General features: G+C 39.1%; 1 protein-coding gene across 1 annotated transcript; it reads right to left on the bottom strand.

Annotated features, from left to right (window-relative positions):
* Positions 1–9257: 9257 nt before the first annotated feature.
* LOC131367788 (myelin protein zero-like protein 2) lies at positions 9258–21002 on the bottom strand. Its single transcript, XM_058413284.1, has 4 exons — positions 20817–21002; positions 12760–12929; positions 9955–10165; positions 9258–9858 (listed from the first exon to the last, which is right to left on the bottom strand). Exons 1-4 carry the CDS (start codon positions 20875–20877, stop codon positions 9695–9697), a joined length of 606 nt encoding a protein of 201 aa, XP_058269267.1. The 5' UTR covers positions 20878–21002; the 3' UTR covers positions 9258–9694.
* Positions 21003–22211: the final 1209 nt, after the last annotated feature.

Here is a 22211-nt window from a genome sequence, read left to right as displayed (position 1 = left end):
AACACTGATTATCCCCTCATCATGGCACCTGTTCGTGGGTGGGATATATTAAGCAGCAAGTAAACATTTTGTCCTCAAATTTGATGTGTTAGAAGCAGGAAAAATGGACAAGCGTAAGGATTTGAGCGAGTTTGACAAGGGCCAAATTGTGATGGTTAGATGACAGGATCAGAGCATCTCCAAAACTGCAGCTCTTATGGGGTGTTCCCGGGCTGCAGTGGCCAGTATCTATCATAAGTGGTCCAAAAAAGGACCAGTGGTGAACCGGCGACAGGGTCATAGGCAGCCAAGGCTCATTGATGCACGTGGGTAGTGAAGGCTGGCCTATGTGATCCGATCCAACAGGCAAGCTGCTGTTGCTCAAATTGCTGAAAAAGTTAATGCTGTTTCTGATAGAAAGGTGTCAGAATACACAGTGCATTGCAATTTGTTGTGTTTGGGGCTACATAGCTGCAGACCAGTCAGGGGGCCCATGTGCACCATCGAAAGCGGCAACAATGGGCACGTGAGCATTAGAACTGGACCGCAGAGCAATGGAAGAAGGTGGCCTGGTCTGATGAATCATGTTTTCTTTTACATCACATGGATAGCCGGGTGAGTGTGCGTCACTTACCTGGGGTAAGGTGGCACCAGGCACCAGGCACCAGGATGCACTATGGAAAGAAGGCAAGCCGGCAGACACAAAGCAGTGTCATGCTTTGGGCAATGTTCTGCTGGGAAACCTCGGGTTCTGCCATCCATGTGGATGTTACTTTGACATGTACCTAAGCATTGTTACAGACCATGTACAACCTTTCATGGAAACAGTATTCCCTTGATGAGCACAACAACAGGTTTGAGGTGTTGACTTGGCCTCCAAATTCCCAAGATTTCAATCCAATTGATCATCTGTGGGATCTGCTGGACAAACAAGTCAGATGCATGGAGGCCCCATTTCTCAACTTACAGGACTTAAAGGGTCTGCTGCTAACATTTTGGTGCCAAATACCACAGCACACCTTTGGGTATCTATTGGAGTCCATGCCTCATTGGGTCAGGGCTGTTTTGGCAGGAAAAGGGGGACCAACACAATATTAGGCAGGTAGTCATAATATTACAGCTGATCAGTGTCTGTTACAATTTCCATGTTTATTTACTTTGCCCTGTACCTTCTGTCCTGTCTCTGCCCCTTTGATGTTATTTCTGATTGTCCACATTTGTCCTTATTGTATTCAGTTTTGTTCTTAATTGATGTTCTTATTTAAACCCTCATATGTGATAGTGTTTGCAAAGTATATATTTAGTGTGTCTTTATCCCTGATGCTGCCAAGCATTACACAGATAGTATTCTGATTCCTATACCTTGCCTGTTATGCCCAATATTTCTTTTTGTTTAGTCTTGTAGCAACCTAGCCTAGAGTTTTGTTTTGCCAAGCTTAGTGTGCTGAGCCTGTTCTGTTCTAGACTTGCTTTCTTGAAATGTTTATAGTTTAGAAGAACCTCTTGCACTTGTGTCATCATGGCCTGCCTCTGTTTGAGCCCTTGTTACAGCTTCAGCATAGGCACATGAGAGCCATCCAGTTACAGCTTTTCTAACTTCTTCTCAAGCAGCATCTTGTGGCAACATAACCCACTCAGAGGAAAGTGCTTTCTATCCCCATCTGCATCCTCACAGATGCCCACGATTGGCTAGAGTCACTGTGATTGACAGCTTAGAGACATTTCACTGTCACTCCAATGCATACAACACAACCAGTTTTGCACTATGCTTTGCGCTAGATAGACCCCCCTTAAAGACTCTTGGCTAGAAGTTTTGTTGAATAATTTAGTTTTGTTGCATAAATTATGCTGACCTATTAATTCCTCAGAAGCTCTTGGTTGCACAATTCCAAGTGACTATGGACTGATGAAGAAAGATAACTATTTACATTTACATCATTGACTGTCCAGTGTCACCCAAATAAGGATGGGTTCCCTTCTGAGCCTGGTTACTGTCAAGGTTTCTTCTTCATATCATCTCAGGGAGTTTTTCCTTGTCACCGTCGCCTTAGGCTTGCTTATTTGGGATAAATATTAGAGGTAAATAACTTTAAACTTTATAATTTTTTACTTATGTGAAGCTGCTTTGAGCCAATGTCCATTGTCATGTCCATTATACAAAATTTTTTTATTGAAAATTAAATTGAATAGTAAGGAAAACATGTCAAGATGCCGATGGAAGAAGATGGAATTAAAAGTGTGTGGTCTTACTCCAAAATTTCAGTTACTACATAACTCCATATACACTATATTGCCAAAAGTATTCGCTCACCCATCCAAATAATCAGAATCAGGTGTTCCAATCACTTCCATGGCCACAGGTGTATAAAATCAAGCACCTAGGCATGCAGACTGTTTTTACAAACATTTGTGAAAGAATGGGTCGCTCTCAGGAGATCAGTGAATTCCAGCGTGGAACTGTGATAGGATGCCACCTGTGCAACAAATCCAGTCGTGAAATTTCCTCGCTCCTAAATATTCCACAGTCAACTGTCAGCTGTATTATAAGAACGTGGAAGTGTTTGGGAACGACAGTAACTCAGCCACAAAGTGGTAGGCCACGTAAGCTGACGGAGCGGGGTCAGCGGATGCTGAGGCGCATAGTGCGAAGAGGTCGCCAACTTTCTGCAGAGTCAATCGCTACAGACCTCCAAACTTCATGTGGCCTTCAGATTAGCTCAAGAACAGTGCGCAGAGAGCTGCACGGAATGGGTTTCCATGGCCGAGCAGCTGCAGCCAAGCCATACATCACCAAGTGCAATGCAAAGCGTCGGATGCAGTGGTGTAAAGCACGCCGCCACTGGACTCTAGAGCAGTGGAGACGCGTTCTCTGGAGTGACGAATCGCGCTTCTCCATCTGGCAATCTGATGGACGAGTCTGGGTTTGGCGGTTGCCAGGAGAACAGTACTTGTCTGACTGCATTGTGCGAAGTGTAAAGTTTGGTGGAGGGGAGATTATGGTGTGGGGTTGTTTTTCAGGAGCTGGGCTTGGCCCCTTAGTTCCAGTGAAAGGAACTCTGAATGCTTCAGCATACCAAGACATTTTGGACAATTCCATGCTCCCAACTTTGTGGGAACAGTTTGGAGCTGGCCCCTTCCTCTTCCAACATGACTGTGCACCAGTGCACAAAGCAAGGTCCATAAAGACATGGATGACAGAGTCTGGTGTGGATGAACTTGACTGGCCTGCACAGAGTCCTGACCTCAACCCGATAGAACACCTTTGGGATGAATTAGAGCGGAGACTGAGAGCCAGGCCTTCTCGTCCAACATCAGTGTGTGACCTCACAAATGCGCTTCTGGAAGAATGGTCAAAAATTCCCATAAACACACTCCTAAACTTTGTGGACAGCCTTCCCAGAAGAGTTGAAGCTGTTATAGCTGCAAAGGGTGGACCGACGTCATATTGAACCCTATGGATTAGGAATGGGATGTCACTTAAGTTCATATGCGAGTCAAGGCAGGTGAGCGAATACTTTTGGCAATATAGTGTAGCTTTAATCACAGCAAAGGAAAATGGTATTCTATCTGTAAAGTCCTTGAAGCTCGCCACCTACAGTATGTCACTGCATGGTGTGTGTTTTCATACAGTCATCTGGTGCACCATAGATCCAGATGATGGTGCAAAAGGTATCAATCATTAATCACACCTGCATGCTCCTGGACTTTCTTATACTATTCTCAACTCCAGTTGGTTGATTTACCCGATGTTCATATCACTGATGCTCCCAGCCATTCTTATAAAGCATTGTTAAAGTTTTTTCCACAAATCTTTTTTATATTCCAAGAATATCCTCTGTCTCCAATTGCCTCCTATCCTCTCATCTGTTCAGTCAGCTTTCCACTGGAGAAACTCCAAAATAGAGTTCCACTTTTGTCTCTTGGCAGGTAGTCACTGGATACCTGTCTGGTCACTTCCTGCTGGGACAAAATCTGGAAAGACATCTGAGGAAATCTGAGCAGCTTCCCAGTATGGAATGCCAGATAGATGGGACTCTGGCCAAGCCCCCTGTACATGTGGGAGAACCACTTCCAAGTTGAAACAATGGCCTTTTTAAATTTGTTCCTTGAAGAGAATGATCACTTCTTCTGATTCTGTTTTGTTTTTATTTTGTCAGTCGTTATACATTAAAGAGCTACATAAAACTTCTTTGGCTATCTTAAAGTTGATGAAAAGTTCTCTGGAGGAACTTGTTCCCTAATGTCCTATTTCTTTCAGAACTGCCCTAGAAAACACAGTGTATTTCGTTTAAAGGTCCTGTTACAAGACTCTCCTATAGAAAACATCCCTAGTGGTTTCATGTGTTTGAGCAGTATAACAAGAGTGATCTAGACCATATTTACATGGTCAATTGTAATGGGAGGTCCCAGTGAAGCCGCATTTTTCCTGAGAAAATCCTGCTACATCAGCATCATCAGTCCTTGGAGTAGAAAATTCTTCTGTACTTACTGACTTCACACAGGTCAGGGGTATTCAATCTTGTCCACAGTGTGCCAGTATTTGTGCAGCTGATTCTACTTGTTCAATCGGTTGGTCTTAGCTTTCAATAGACTCAAGTGTGGCTTCTGCTTGTTAGAATGAGCAGGCAGTCATGTCAGTAGAAAAAGTATATTTGCATATAAACAGACATGACACTAAGTCTAAATTATGAGAGTTATTTTTTATAATATTTTTTTGCAGCAATAAAATTTCCATGGAGATCTTTAATTTGTTTTTTAATCCTTTGCTCATGGTCTTTTCAGGACATTCTACACAGAATTTTCTGCATTAAATGTATATCTAGAAGTCTTAAATTTAGAAGGATTAGTGTTCGGATTTTTAAAGAACACAGAGATATTAGTAATGGATGATTCAGATATGTTTTGTACTTACTGCATGATTCTTTTAACCAAATCATGTGAGTTGAATTACAAGCACCTTTCTAATAGATTTATTAGATGATACTATGCTGTTCATGGACTGTTGGGTTTGTTTGTTTTGGTTTTTTTTTTCATAAAAAATGTAATTCTGGTGATCCACATGCATGATGTCATTGTCTTAAATGGGCGATGATGTCATGCCTGTGGACAAGCGCCACTCCTCTGACTCTTTTTTAATATCTTTATTGAATAAAACAAAGTGCATTATTAGTTCAACTTTAAAACCTCTTTGTCTCTTCAGTTCAGTGTCCAAATTGTGTGAGTCTGATTCTGAACTGAATCAGCCTGACTCATGATTCTCGCTACGAAGACCTGAAGCTTAGATGAGAATATTTAAAGGTGCAAGTTGTAACTGAATGAAACTTTAATCACAAATCTTTGATTCTCAGGTTCACTTAAATCAAATAACAAATGAAACTTGCTTCAAGATTCTCTGGGTATCTGTTTCTCTGACTCTGAGTCACTGTAACTTCAATATAATTACAGTAATCCTCCTCTATATCGTGGTTCATATATCGCGGTATATGGTGGATTTTTATTAGGAACATAACTAATTTCCAGTATATCGCGGTATCTGCAAACCTTATAGTGAAATTCTCCAGCATCCCAGTTCTTCGCATATCTCTGTCCGGAGTGTTTGGTTTTGTTCTGTGTACGCTGTATTTTTAAGGTTTTTCTGCAAGCCCTATTATGTCGCCCTAATGCTCTGCACCTTCTAAGGCTTCTGGCAAGGAACATACATATATACATACAGTACTCACTATAAATGTGATATTTCTACGAATTTACCGAACATTCATCTCACTATATGCTTGCAAATGTTTTCTGTGTGTGTTTAAAGAGTGTGGTCATTTATGGCTTAAACAATTAAAAAAAAGCAGTTGGGGGTGGCATCTGTGTATCGTAGATTTTCATTTATCGCGGGTGGTTTTGGAACATAAACCCCGCGATAAATGGGGGATTACTGTGCTCTAAACTGAATCCAACCTGACAATTGATTCTTCAAATTGTTTGTTCATAATTCACTGGTGCAAATCTGAACTAAACAAAACCTGTCTCATGATTCTCTCATTATGGTTCTCTGGTTCACTGTTAGAACTGAATCTTTCCTGACAATTGATTCTTCAGAACTCTTGTTCTTGGTTCAGTGGTGCAAGTCTGATCTTAATGAAGCCTGACTCACAAGTATGTGATTGTGTGGATCACATGAATCAAACAGCACATGAATGAAATAGCAAAGTCTGAATTGAATGAAACCTGACTCACAGTCCTCTCATTATCTGGTTCACTCTTCAAGACAGAGCTAATCCTAATTGAAGCTGACCAAGAAGTGATTCATTGGAGTTCTTGTTTACTGTTCTGTGATGTAAGTCTGGACAGAATGAATCTGTACTCATGGTTTTCTCATTATCTGGTTCTCTGCTTCACTGTTAGAGCTGAATCTATCCCGACAGCAAATGCCTCAGACCTCTTGTTCACTGTTCAGTAGTGAGACTGAAGGTAATGAAACCTGACTTGCAAGTCTCACGGTTCACCTGAATCAAATAGTGCAAATCTGAATTGAATGAACTCTGATTCATGATTCTCTCTAAATCTCAACCAAAAAGTGATTCTTCAAGTCTTTTCTGCATTGTTCACTGGTGTGAGTCTGAACCAACCAAAAACTGGTTTGCAAATCTGTTGTTCTCTGGTTCACTGAATCAGACTTGTTTGTGATTCTTTGTTAATTCTACTGGACAGTTGTTTCTCTGAATCGTTGAATTGAATCAAAACATTTGCAATTCATCAAATCTGTTCTCTGATTCACTGAATTAATTTCTGAAGTGAATCAAACCCAGTTTGTGATTCCTTGCCTAATCCTACTACTGTATGCACCTGATTCTTTGAATGAAATCACTTCGAATCTGTGATTCACTGAATCAAATTCTGGCCTGAATCAAACACAATATGCAATTCCCTGCTTAGTCCTGATTCTTCTGTCATCTGCTCTAGATTTCAATTGTGTGAAATAGAACTGAGAATCAAATAGAACAATAGAATCTTTTTAGACTTTTAGAGTCCTGAATTCAGTATTCATAGTTGTGAGTCTATAGAATGAGCCTGGAATCATTAAAGTCTTTGTCATATGATTATGACACAAACTATTCTGTTCTAGCTCAACATATAGATGAAATGACACTCGAATGATCGCACTAGCCAATATAGTGGTTGATTAGCTATGAATCAAACTGATCCATAACCCACATCTGTGATTTAATCATTTTTCCTGTCTTCTTTGACTGATGAAATGTAACTTCAAGTCTTCACACAAAGCCAAAATCAAAGCTCACACATAACTTCACACAAGTCAGCAAAACCCTCAGCAAAATGAATAAGATATATGCCATTTTAAAGCTGCAAGCAGCCTGTTCGGAGCTGAAAAACAAATCATGCTGACTAACGGCAGCGCTTATGCACGCTCAGCATTCTTGTGTTTGCTTGCTTGATATTTTTCTCGATTAAAGGACTCACTTTTATTAATAAAATAAAATAAACCAACAAACACTTGAAGGAGTTCAAAGAAAAGTGAGGGGTTTTACTGGATTTCATAGGAAGTACATAAAACCTGGTGTGTGTAGAGATGCTGAGTCGCACCTCCAGGGTTCCTGGGTTTCCTTCGGGTTCTCCGGTTTCCTCCCACAAATCCAAACCACTGGCTTTTTCAAACTAGCTTGAATAATTTAGCTTGAATGATTCCTGGAACCAATGCTATGGTGTTCCTACTTGCAGTTAGTTCTCATCAAGACTGGAAGACAAACAACTATTAATTCATTTGCTAGTTAGCTTTAAAAGCTACATAGATACAGTAGATGACAAACTATTTGCTAGCATGAACATAGTACATGTAGTAATCTTTTGATAATTTAACATATAATTAAACTTCTTTTTTTGCTGAGAATTTGAACAAATAAGAGGATATTTAGACAAGTTTTTTTGCTACTGAACTTTTCCTTTTCCACAATGACAATTAATGCTGTGAGGAGATTATGCTACATACACCGATCAGGCATAACATTATGAGCACTGAGGTGATTGTTAATACTGATGATCTCCTCATCATGGCACCTGGTAGTGGGTGGGATATATTAGGCATCAAGTAAACTTTTTGTCCTCAAAGTTGCTGTGGGCATCAGAGCATCTCAGCAGCTCTTGTGGGGTGTTCCCGGTCTGCAGTGGTCAGTATCTATCAAAAGTGGTTCAAGGAAGGAACAGTGGTGAACTGGCGACGGGGTCATGGGTGGCCAAGGTTCATTGATGCACGTGGGGAGCGAAGGCTGACCCGTGTGATCCGATCCAACAGACGAGCTACTGTTACTCAAATTGCTGAAGTAGAATGCCTGTTCTGATAGAAAGGTGTCAGAATACACAGTGCATGATGGGACAGGGCTGTTTTGGCAGCAAAAGGGGGACCAACACAATATTAGGCAGGTCATCATAATGTTATGCCTGGTCGGTGTATTTTGTAGCTCCCACATTTGGATCTAAATTAACATCAGCCAAAGATGAAAAGTAGACACATAAACGAGGAGTATTCTTTACACAAAAACAAACGAAATTAAGAAATGTGAAATAAAGACAAAGGAATTGCTTTGTTTTCCCTTCTGAGCAGGATAAATAATAAAGGGAAAAACTACAGCTCTTAATTTTACTTGCCAAAAAAAGGGATTAAAAACTGCATGACGTCCAAATGTGAGGCTGCCAGGGGTGGAAATGTGCGGCGGTGTTTTTACAGAGTAGCTCATAACTATGAGGCAGTCAGTCTCATTCATTCCATCTCCATGCGAACAAATTATTTTTGTAAGCAAGCTAACCCACAAACTAGCATTAAACAAGATAAACCACAACCTAGCATTATACTAAAGAGATTAGCATTATAGTGAACACTCTAAGCCACAGACTATCATGGCAGTAGGCATGCTAACTAACAAACTAGCATTACAGTAAGCAGACATTAACAGACTAACCCACAAACTAGCATTATAATAAACGAGCTAACTCACAGACTAACATCACTGTAAACAGACTAACCCAGAAGCTAGCATTATAACAAGCTAACCCACAGATTAGCATTATACTAAACAGATTGACACACAGACTAACAAATAAACAGGCTATCCCAGACATTAACTTTACAGTACACAAGCTAACCCACAAATTAGTATTTTTTGTAAGCAGGTTAATAAGCTGCATACACCATTTTGTGACTGGGGACAAAAAAATGGTGGAAATCTGATCCTATTAGACTATTAATTCTTTAAAGGATTAAAAAGCAGTAGCAGTTGGTTTAAATGTGTTTAATTTGTGTTACACACTTTAGCTGATTTGTACATTATAGCTGTTGCTAGGTTACTTAACTCTGCTAGCCAGTCATAACATTAGCCAAACAGAGTGGGGGAAAAAAAACAAAAGCAAATGGCGTCTTATACATTGTTCATGCTGTCAATGTCATATTTAGTTGATTCCAGTTGAAACGACCTTTAAATTCATAAAAGTGCATCAAAAACAGTATCAGAAAACACACACACACACACACACACACACACACACACACACACACACACACACACTGTAACAAAATCAATACCACACATTCAGTACATCCAAGCCAGAGGGGGTGCTGAACAGGAAGTGCAGCTTTGTTTAACACATGCTCGTCCTCCATCGTGACACTGTCTTTCATTTTCTTTCCTCCGCCCCATTCGCGATGCTCCACCCCTCACCACACCACGAGGTCTTTTCGTTCTCTTCGGAGTCTTTCTTGCTCCATCCTTTTCCTTTCTCGACACCGGCGTATGAACATGCAGATGGCCAGAATGACGATCACCAGCAGCACAGCACCCCCGATGGCCACGGCGAGAATAACGATCTCAGAGAAAGGAGCTGGAACAAATGGTGGTTGGTGATGATTAAGAGTACCAGAGTACTAAGAGTACTTATTATATTTTTGAAAGCTTCCCTTCATGATGACGGACTCACCTGAAGCGACAACCCGTAGCTGAACCTCTCCAACGTTCCCATGGACATCAGGAGGGTTCTTAACCTGGCAGCTGAACGTCCCATTGAAGCTGAAGGTCACGTCTCGAACCAGGATGGACGCATCACTCGATGAAACGTCTCCCACAAACGCCACCTTCTTCTGGAAGCGACCTTTACTCGGAAGAAACGGCTTCTCGTGGAAATAAAACACCTTCAAGAACGCCACAGAGAAGAAGCAACAGCCATTTTTTAAAAAAACTTTACATCATACAGATGTTTTCATCATACAAACTTTTGCTTTTGTTATTATGTTGTTTCACAATACAAATTTTCTAGATATAAATGTTTTATAACAGTTACAAACTGAGTGAAATTATCCTAATAACCATTTATTCTTAAATTCTTTTTCTTTAAAAATGACTTTTAGTGATTCTTTTATTTCAGAAATTAATTCATTAATCTTAAATACACACTGATTAGAATCAGAGGACTGATTGTATTAATTTTTTTTCTTATCTTTTTTAATGATAAAACATTAACATTTTATAGATTTTTACATTTCAGGGTTAAATAATTTTTGCAGACATTTCAAAGTGTCATCAAAACTTTTTTTTTTTATAAATTTGAGTCACAATTTTATTACTTAATATTTTCTACTTTTCTTTCAGTTCTGTGTTAAAATAATTGTTGTAAATGTTTCTAATTGTAGAAGTACAGTAATACCTCGTAGATCCACATCTCACAATTCGTGGCTTCACTGATCTGCAAAATTTTCATTGGAACCTAACTAATTTGCATCTGCGAATTTTTCGCAGACTGGTGAAATCTACGCAAAATCCTGCAAAAGTGTTTACTGCTAATTCTGTGGTAATTTATACATTTTCATGCTTTTTAATGCAAAAATATTAAAGAAAAATTTAGTTTATTAATTTAGTAATATAAATATAAAAGTAAAATCAACAAAATATTAATATAAATAAAATATAAATGTTATTTTAATGATATCAAACGTTGCCGATATCACATACGTACAGTACAGCCATTAGGACACGCTATTGGTTGGAAGTAGCCAATCACAGAGCATTTACAGTTTTACCTATCTGCTGATTGGCTGGTAGCTATGATGCTTTGTACTCGTGATGTCGCGGCTGTAAAAATAAGCATTTACAGTACAGTATTAGCATTTTTAGTGACTCCACCGATCATTCGTGATGGGTCCTGGAACGTAACCTCGCGGATGTGTGAGGTATTACTGTACCACCAAATATTTACTATTTGTATGGAATCAGATTCAAATGTTTGAGCCATTATAACATTTTTGGAATTTTCTATTTTTTATTGTTTAATGTTTTATTGATCAGTTAAATTGTCGATGAAATGTTTATATCATTACAAATTTGACCAGAGTTTGTGGATTTGATGTTAAAAATGTACAAATTGTCAATTATTTATAGATTTCTTGTCTATTTTTGTATTCAAATAAAAAAAAATCATTAAAAATATTTTTTGTAAACATTTATTTAGAGATTTAGAGTTTTCAGGGTTAAAAAATCAAAAACACTACTATTTTAACTAGCAGCATGCTACGTATTGTATTCCATAGAATAGCTCCCACCCACCACACACACAGTGAGTGAGTCAGGTGTCCAGTTGAGTGAAAAATGAAACCCATTTACAACATGACCTAAATATCACGGCTGCTGAGTCTTAGTCAGCAGTTTAGTTTTTATGAACTCGCTCAGTTTCCATCTCCACTGAGCTGCTCTAGTTAATTTTCTGAAATTCACCTTTTTAATGCAGCTAAGAATTTAACTGAGTCAACACTCTGAAGTGAAAATATTCATCTTTCATGACAAAATTGTAAAAAAAACACAAATTGATGGTTTTGCACAAAATGTTTTAACATATAAAATGTCTTCGTTTCTTCATTTTCAGTTCAGGATATACAAACATTTGCTTAATTGTCTATGTCTAGGGTGCCAAAACTAATGAAAAATTAGTTATTGAATTAATTTTTTTATTGTAACAACCTGAAGTTTTATTCCATTAAAGAATGTTATATTTTTTCTACGTTAAGTTCTCTCTTCCACAGCATTTCCTAACCGGCCTCGCTTCATTTTGACACTGGAGGACTTCCATAAACCCTAAATAATCTCATTCTAGCTCTCATTTAATCTCATTAAAACTCTACAGTATCAACAATGTAATGTGGTTGCTATAGCAACGGTAACGTATCACAACAAGCGTCTGGGATTCGCAACTGCACTATTGCAGTTGCGAGTTGCTGTTATAGATAATTAATCGGCACATCCTGACCAATAACAATCCAGAATTCAGGAGCGGACTAATGCGTATAGAGTTGAGTGCAAAAGTTTATACAACCCCTCAGACAAAATTTAGGCTCCAAGGTGTCATTATCACAAAATTATTTCATTTTATTTTTGGAATATATGCACCTATAAATATTTTTTTACCTATGGTGCATCCACACCCTAATGCTCTGACACACTCAGATAATATCATATAATCAGATAATCGGATAATATCTCCCACTTATTCTAAAGCTCCATGCCTTTAACACACACAGTTCATGATCTGCTGATCAAAGGAGGCTGGACCCGCTCTTGGGCGCCGCCTCTCACTCGTCCGGGCCTCAGGAGCCCTCTGGAGGCTGCCGAAGGTGTAACACCTACATGCTTAGAGATATGACTGACATGGTGATAGAGAATACATGGGCACGCATATTCAATACACACACAATGATATTCACTAGTACACATCATACGTGTGAACAGAGTGACCTACAGTCTCCTCGTTGCCGGGACGGAGCGGCCTGAAGCTCCAGGAGATGGTGAGAGTCGAGCGTTTAATGGGGTCAGTGCTCTGGAACGTGCACTTCAACCGGACATCCGTGCCGTTCACTGCCTGCACTCGACCTGATGTGTACACTTGCATTGCAGCCACGCCGTGCCATCCTGTAAGACAAGGTAATGTTAGTTGAGCTAAAAAAAAAAAAAAGCAAGAGCAATCAGCAACAATAATTTTTTTTAAAAAAAGAAGAAAAAGGTGGCACCATGTGGTGTGTATTTGCATACTGTAACATGGTTGGCTCTTATAGTTTATGATGTCATAGCACCTCAATATCATAAACATAACATTTGTATAATTTGCTCTGCACTCAAGTCTCCATCAGTGAACAGCCATGATAACTTCAACAAAATAGACTGAAGTTATAACTAAAATTAATTTCCTGGTCACACAGTTTTCACCATTTAGTACACAGTTGAGGAAATGATTTATAATGAGGATGACTTCCCTTCTGGTTCCTCTCAAGGTTTCTTCCTCATTTTATCTTAGAGAGGTTTGCCTCGGTCACCTTTAGTATCATTCAGGATCAATTTTCAATTACAATTCTAATTTAAGGACTAGAAGGTAGGGCAGCACGGTGGCTTAGTGGTTAGCACTGTTGCCTCACAGCAAGAAGATCCTGGGTTTGAACAGGTAGGGGCCTTTCTGTGTGGAGTTTGCATGTTCTCCCCGTGCCTCCCACAGTCCAAAAACATGTACATTAGGTTGATTGGTAATTCTAAATTGTCCATAAGATGTAATTTGAAATTAGAACTTTTAATTTTAACTTCTAGTCCATCCATCCATTTTTTTCTACCCACTTAATTAGGGTCACGGGGATCTGCTGGAGCCTATCCCTGCACTCATCGGGCAAAAGGCAGGGGTACACCCTGGACAGGTCACCAGTCCATCACAGGGCCACATAAGTCAGACAACCACACATACTCACTCCTATGGGCAATTTAGAATTACCAATCATTCTAACGTACAAGTTTTTGGACTGTGGGAGGAAACCAGAGTACCCGGAGTAAACCCACACAGGCATGGGGAGAACCTCCAAACTCCACACAGAAAGGCCCCTGCCTGTTCAAACCCAGGACCTTCTTACTGTGAGGCAACAGTGCTAACCACTAAGCCACCGAAGCACAAATCAAACACTCAAAAAAAAAAAAACCATCGATGTGATTTACGATACAAAATATTAAAAAAGCCAAGTGGGAAAATTACTTAATAAATTCAATTTGAATGTATGGAAGCAGGATCATGCATTGCTGGATGAGATCCACAGTTTTTGGTGGAGATATACTGTATATGGTGTGTGTGTGTCTGTGTGTGTGTATGTGTGTGTGTATGTGTGTGTGTGTGTGTGTCTGATCCCCTGGGACAAAACAAAAAAATTCATGGGAACATCCGTTTTTTATTTTCATACCAAGCCCATGGGACTGAGAAAGGACTAAGAAGTGTATAAACAAATGTATCATAGTTTTATTTTCTATTTTAGGAAATAAAGTCAACTCATTTCACTAGAAATAAAACACACACTGTCGTCCCAGCTGATTAAAAGTCGTTTTTTGTCTGGAAAAAGTCGACCTAAATATTTGCATCTATAAGGAATTTATAGACACACACACACACACATCTGCAATACAAGCAAACTGTTCCAACTGACTGCAGGAGAAAAGTTGAAGCATATCATCCATCACATTCCTACAGAGAAACACTTCTGAGTTTGTGTGTGTGTGTGTGTGTGTGTTTGTTACCTTGAGGATAAAAAAACAAAACCTGCTTTTACAGGCAAGCATCCAAGCCATCACTGCGTTATAAATTCTCATCATAAGTAAAAGAAAGAATTTCCAGTAAATAATATTTGGCAGATTTATCCTTAACACCACGATGTGTGTGTTTTTGTGTCTTGCACGTGAGAGCTCCGGGGTACGATTTGCCAAGTGTATCATTTCATTATGACTTCATCTAAAAGGATGATTCGATTTAACCTTGACGCATGCAAGTGGGCTACTGTTAACTTTATCACACTTACTACCCTGTTTTTCAGCTACCTTTATCACTTTGCTAGCTAGCAACATTTTATCAATGTCCACCTGTATTAGGTTATGCTTACGTTGTCTTTATTTGTCACAGATACATTACTCCACAGTGAAATTCTTTCTTCGCATATCCCATCCTTGGGGTTGGGGTCAAAGTGCAGGGTCAGCCATGATGCAGCGCCCCTGGAGCAGCGTGGGTTAGGGGCCTTGCTCAAGGGCCCAACAATGGCAGCTTGGCAGTGCTGGGGCTTGAACCCCAATCTTCCGGTCAATGATCCAGAGCCAACTTTAATCAGGGTTATTAGCCAACGTTAATCAGGTTAAATTTGAAACAATTTATAATTATTAAGGAGTGCACGGCTACACAATTGCTAGCTGTATATGTTAGGCTGTTAAATATTAGTCTACTACACTAAATAAACCAATGTTTAAAGTGTTTATATTTCATTGTGCTGCTTCATGTTCTCAGTTTTTGCCTAGTGATGTTTGATATTGCACAGAGAGAATAAAACATACCGACCGTTTGTGTGAAAAATTATTTCAGATTGGTTGCACATATCCATTCTAGGACTGCTAGATGTTCCGATTTACCAAAAAAAAAAAAAAAAACCCAAACAGATTAGCCTCCAGAATTATATTTCTTCCTTATTTTAATACTTTTGGTAGTATTTTAGGATGTTGCACTACTCTGGTGTTTCCAGTGCACTGAACTAAATATAGGACACACTCACAAGTGAGCAGCGAAGAGTGAATTGAGCGGCGTGAGACGAGAAATGGCTGGCGGTGTAGGCACAGGGTTCGGCTTTATATAGAAAAGTCTTTTCAGTACAGTCTTTTCTCGGTGGAATAAGAGATGTCTATTCTGCTTGGCGTGTTTATTTATGAAGCCATATTTCATAAACTGCCTCCATACATCACCTCTGTGTAACACCGGAAGGTCAATAACAGCCATAAATAATGTGTATAAACATGCAGACTGAGCTGCCGGTTTATTAGGTACACATACTGTATCAAGTGATTAATAAACTGCCAGCACAGTGTATGTAGAGGGGAAAAAACAATATGCACCAGCTACTAAGTGGAGGATTTTAATAAGCCTTGTTTACAAGCACTAGATAGGTAACCTAATAAACAGATAATTGCATTTAGACAAATAAATAAATTATTAAGTACATTAATTTTGACCTGAGGTGCTTTAAACTGGATTTTTTTCCCCATCACTTCATGTAAATATATATCATGACAGATAGAAGGAAAAAGCCTGGGGAGGTCAGAATATAATGATAAATGTATAAAAAATAATTTCATCTGTTCATTAAACTGTTGTGGTATTAAACAAAACAGGAAGTGTCAATATTAGAAAATTCAGCAGGCTGGTAACAGTAATTCTACTTCATCACAGTATGCCATTATTGATTATTTTCCTACAGCAGCTTGACTTTGTTACATTTACTGTAACTGAGGGCCACTGTTACTGTTAAGAGAGAGATAGATAGACAGAGAGAGAGAGAGAGAGAGGGGGTAAACTACAATAGTTATTTCCTGTTTAAAGCCTGAAATAGAAACACATTGAGAGTGTTAGTGCATCACTATTGTTCTGCACACACTTGTTTTCGTGCCTGCAAGGCATTAAACACGCATGCGTGCACACACACACACACACACACACACAAAGAAAAATTCAGACAGCAACAGGCCAACACTTGTCTGCATACTTTCCGCATTTACCTCTATGAGGTCCTCACAATTCACCCTGCCCTCACAAAACTAGGCAAAGACACAACCCCCCTTAACTTTTATTTTTAAAAAAAAACATTTAAAATAAAAAAAATTAAAAGAGCTTAAATATTTTCTGGTTACTGAGTAATGATTATATTAATGGAAGGTCCTCACAAAGATCAAATGAATATGTGTGCATGAGCAGCGTGTATGTGTGTGTGTGTGTGTGTGTGTGTGTGTGGTGAATGTCAAGACATGTTAAAATGTGGGGGTGTAGAAAAACCCAAGCACACACACACACACACAGACACCCACTTCTTGGTCCTTATGAGAAGCTTCCATTGACATAAGATTACAGTGGGTAATTAACACTATGCTCACCCTTAACCTCATCAAGCAGAAGGAAATATTTTGGCTCTAATCAGTTTTCAAATATAAGCTATAAAATCACTGTGGTTTTGTGAGGACCAGATGACTGAGAGGGCATTTGACACAATCCCATAATTGTGAGGACCTTTTAGGTCCTCATAATGCTTTCTTTTTAGCTTTAAAAGTTTTTAAACACAATCTGTAATCTGTATTTGTGAGGACCAAATGATTGGGAGGACATTTGACACAATCCCATCATCTCGAGGACCGTTGGTCCTTTTTGGTCCTCATAAAGTTCTTTTTGGTCTTTTATTTTCAAATATAAGCAGTAAAACACTATATTTTTGTGAGGACTGGATCAATAAGAGGACAGTTGACACTATCCTATCATTATAAGGACTTTTAGTATTTTTGTCTCTTTTAATTTTCCAACTAAAAATGTATGATGTTGTTATTATATGGACCAGATGACTGAGACAATTTAAATGATCTCTAAATCTGATGCTATTCTATCACCTTTCATTCCTTAGGTCCTTTTTTTGTCCTCATTATGTTTTTTATCTTTATTAGTTTTTCAAATATAATCTGTAAAAGACTGTTTGTAAGGACCGGATGATTGAGAGGACATGCAATCCTATCATTGTGACGACCTTTGACACTTTTTGATCCTCATTAAGTACTAAAAACACATGGTTTCTCGCACGAGACTGGAAATGGAACCTTGCAAAAAGTTTGCAAGCCTGTGCGGGAAACAAGGATTGTGCGTTCTGCATAACTGAACAAATGAATAATTTTGCAATGTGCTGCTGCTGATGCAACTGGTCAAGTAAATATTTCTGCTTTATTTCTGTTTGATGTCATTGTAAAGCTTATTTATTCTGATATAACTATATTTGACATTTTTTTCTGATTAAAATCCTATAAACTCTATTAAACTATAATATTGTTCTCCACCATAAGCCATGCTTGGTGATATTGTGGTCTATAACTCCTCCCCAAACTGCCCACTGCCCTTTATCCAGCTCTCTCATTGGCTGTAGGTCATCGCCGAGGTATGTTTCAATCAGAGCTCCTTTCACACTGCACGATTTTGAGTCGCTGACAGGTACAGATATTTAGCATGCCAAATATTTCACGGGAGTTGGCGACTTATCGGCAACTAGGTCAGATCGAGTTTTTGGTCATTCACACTGTGTGATTGTCACTCACTTGCCTTGATTTTGCAAAACTGGTCTATGACTGAAAAGTCGTGCAGTGTGAACTCGGCATTAATCAGTACAACAGTTTTTAGCTGTGCTAGCACAATGGCAAAAAGGTTTTCCAATAATCAATTAGCCATATAAAATGATTTATTTGGATTAGCAAACGTAACATGAGACTGAAACAGAGGACCGATGGTTACTGATAAAGGGTCTCTGTGCAACAATGTAAATCTTTCTTTAAAAAAAAATCTGATTAATTTTATGTTTTTGAAATGGACATAATGGGCTTTTTTTTTTTTGGACATTTCCAAGTGATCCCAAACTTTGTGCTATCTACCTATGTGAAGACTCTCCCTTTCTCCTTTGCACCTTTGTACTATATTTTATGTCCTTTTAATTTAATTTAATACAGCTCTTGGCAAACAAAGGGGAAATATCATCCACAAAACACACAGACAGTAAACAAGGCCAAAGAGTAATCCAACAGACACAGCATGGCAGGCAGTGTTAATCAAATTCAGAGAACTGACACACAATTTAGAAATGGCAAGATGTTAAGACATGTAAGATGCTTAAATAGTCTAAAACCAGGAAGTGATAGCAAAGTGCTCTCTAGGACTCCTGTGACCATGACCTCTGCTGGCTTGGAGAAGAAGAGTCCTTGTCCTTGTTAAAGTTTGTTTTTTAAAGCTCACACACATATTCAGTATTGTCATTTCACTGTCTTGTATTCTGAACCTTTTTTTCTTAACAATGAACTTTCCCTTGAGATCCTAAAAGTTTGTATCCATCTCTTTTTGGTTCATGGTATTGACTGTTTGTTTTCTTGGCTACAACTGCTGCCTCATTCTTCCCTAAGTGATCTGCGCTGCTTGCATGATCACTTCTAATCCAATTTTCCAGTGGCAGATATGTACATAGTGCTGTCAGAATGGCGTGTATCACTCAAAGAGGATTTCCACATGCTCATGTTGTCCTGCATGGTGAATGCATAGTTAAGTGTACATGATACACTGGCTTTCTCATTCAGTATTTACTTGTGTTTTAATGTAGATGGATGAAGTTTGAAGAAATGGACCGCACACACTAATGGCAATAAAATATGTGGACGAGAGCTTAAACATGTCCAAAAAAAAGTTGTACAATAGGCCATCAAGGTTCTTGATGTTGAATGTCCCTTCATTCATATTCTGTACCACTTATAGAAACAGGAAGCATTGAGCCTATCCCAGGAGACTTGGAGAACAAGTTATTTGCTTGCCATTCAACACTGTGTTGGTAAGGTCTGTCGATCTAGTACAAAGCAGGAGGCATCCATTAGTCCAACCCAAACTCCCAGAATTCTCCCCACTCTTTACAGTTCCACACCACTCTCCTTGTTATTTAAAGTGTTGTCTGCAGTAATGAAAGCAAAAATGCCAACCTCCTGAGTGTCCCCGAAGTCCATACTATGAAACACTATGTAGATTATGATTTCAGGACAACTCTTGGAGTTCATGACTTTTTGTGGGCATGGAGTGGCATGGAGGAAAGGGGTGGTGGAAGGGATAACTAGCTCGAATGGTAGGTTTGCACGCGAGGCCAAACGGTCTCTCACTAACAGGAAACACAGGAAAGCACTAGATAATGCTGAAATGTCATTAAATTCAATATGGGAAAGTCATTAAATCCTAAACACAATGTCTCACAAGCCTTAATGTTTATACAACATACTGTTTTTTTTAATTACATCATTAACCCTTGTTTTCAGAGATCTGTATTCAATTTGCAAATGAGCTCTCTAAATTCTTAGATTTCTGTGAGCTCATTTTGTTATTTCTTTGCTGCCACCATTCTGACTTTTATGCAAATATATGAAAATGAATCCTCTAAGGAATTCTTTAAATGTTTTAATGTTGCCTGTGAGTGTCCTGACCCATATGCAAATGAGAAAGATGCAAATGAACCAATCTCTATAAGTTTCTTGTATAAACTTTCTTGTGAGTGGTGAGCTAGCCGATATATTAGCTAGACAAGAAACTTTACCTTTACCTAATCCACACCTTAACCTACACCTGACTTAAGCTTTCAAAACCAGGGTCCTTGACAAAGAACCGCAAATCCCCTAAGCAATGATCCCAAGAGAGAGCTCACTTCAAGATCCCAACACAAGATCCTTAAGCAAGCTCCCAACTTACCTGCACCAAACTATAAATACACCTGAACCAAGCTTGCAAAACATGTTAAAGAAAGTTTTAAATTACCTGGACCAAGAATACCCAAATCAAGGTTCCAGCATACTTTAAAACTTCAAACTTGCAAAAACACCTGAAACAATCTACTGGCACATCTCTACCATGTCCCAACGCACCCAAGCTCCTAACACATCTACAGCATGCTTTAATCACACCTGAAGCAAGGTCCTCAAATACCTCAACTATGTCAACAAACCAAGTCACCTGTATAAATGTTTTTCAACAGAAAGTCTCAAAATCCCTGAAGCCAAGGATCATTACACAAAACCTTAAGTCAAGGTTCCAACGCACTTTAAGCATCCTAATCAATATGCAAATGAGTAGTCTAGTAGTTTAGCTATAGACTATAGTTTATATTGTGCATCCCTAAACAATTTTCTGGTCAATGATTTCTCAAAATTTCAACATGTAAACAGAGGAACTTTGCATTTCCTTTGTTTCCTCACCTGAAGTGAAGAGCAGCACTGGGAGACAGATGAGAAAGTGAGTAACCCCTTTGACACACATGTGGAAAAGGTTTTTGCACTCCTGTTTACTCCGTGAAGGATTGACCTCGTCTTGCCGATCCCCGACAGGCTCCTGCTTTAACACAGCAGTTTATAATGCTAGGAAGCCCTGTCTAACGCTCGCTTCTTCACACTTTCCCTCCCTCACTCCCTCCCTTGCTTCTTTCCTTTCCTCCCTCCCTTCCTACTGTACATGCCTACACTGTGCATGCTGCTCTGGATTACTGTAACACTCACACTCACTAACACTTAAGTCAACTTTAAAGGCACAAATTCAAAATAGGTCAAGTAAATGTTAATTTCATGCTGTGTGAAATATTATTATAATTCAGTACTCTAGGAATTCCTCTTATTCAACATTAAAGGTGGGGTCAGCAACTTTTCAACAGCTTTAATAAAATATCTGCTCAAAGGAAAAAAATGACATGGACCACCAACCTTTATACAATCAGGAAAATGAGGCATCTGTATTCATCTCTCAATTCAGAAAACTCTGCCTCTTTTATTTTGTACATGTTTTATGGGCATGGCTTCACATGGTTACTCCAACTGCTGAAGAAGTTAATGCTGGTTCTGATAGAAAGGTGTCTGAATACACAGTGCATCACATTTTGTTGTGTATAGGGCTGCATAGCCACAGAACAGTCAGGATGCACATGCTGACCCCTGTGCACCTCCAAAAGTGGCAACATTGGACACATGAGCATCAGAACTGGACCACAGAACAATGGAAGAAGGTGACCTGGACTGATGAATCACGTTTTTGTTTACATCACGTGGATGGCTGGGCGTGTGTGTGTGTCACTTACCTGGGGAATACATGTCACTGGGATGCACTATGGGATGAAGACAAGCCGGCAGAGGCAGTGTCATGCTATGGGCAATGTTCTGCTGGGAAACTTTGGGTCCTGCCATTAATTTGACATGTATCACCTACCATAATGCGCCATTCCACAAAGCAAAAATGTTTCAAGAATGGCCCCACCTCGCAACTTACAGGACTTAAATCTGTTGCTAATATCTTGGTGCCAGATACCACAGCACACCTTCAGGGATCTAGTGGGGTCTATGCCTTGATAGGTCAGGGCTGTTTTTGCATCAAAAGGGGGACCAACACAATATAACACATATTATGCCTGATCAGTGTATAAAACACAGCAGCCTGATGCATTCACCACATTCTTTCCCTCATCCCCAATAACAATTTAAATTAGAACATTGTTTTCATTTTAAAAAGAAATAACCAAGAAAATACAGTATCGCAGGTCAGATAACAGGAGTGTGGTTTAAAAATCAGTCCCTGTGCACTTCTCTAACACTCTTTGCAAACCCTCA

This window comes from Hemibagrus wyckioides, linkage group LG17 (genome assembly GCF_019097595.1).
Source record: "Hemibagrus wyckioides isolate EC202008001 linkage group LG17, SWU_Hwy_1.0, whole genome shotgun sequence".
Lineage (NCBI taxonomy): Eukaryota > Metazoa > Chordata > Actinopteri > Siluriformes > Bagridae > Hemibagrus > Hemibagrus wyckioides.
The sequence above is the reverse complement of the archived record's forward strand: the minus strand, read 5'-3'. Positions and strand labels throughout refer to the sequence as shown.

Bases quoted from the DNA above. Each gene is read 5' to 3' on its own strand.
- LOC131367788 (XM_058413284.1), bottom strand. From the start codon at position 20,877: ATGTGTGTCAAAGGGGTTACTCACTTTCTCATCTGTCTCCCAGTGCTG. The intron at 10,166-12,759 runs GTAGGTCACTCT...GCGTTCTTGAAG, and splicing joins GTCCCGGCAACGAGGAGACT to GTGTTTTATTTCCACGAGAA. The intron at 9,859-9,954 runs GTGAGTCCGTCA...CATTTGTTCCAG, and splicing joins GCTACGGGTTGTCGCTTCAG to CTCCTTTCTCTGAGATCGTT.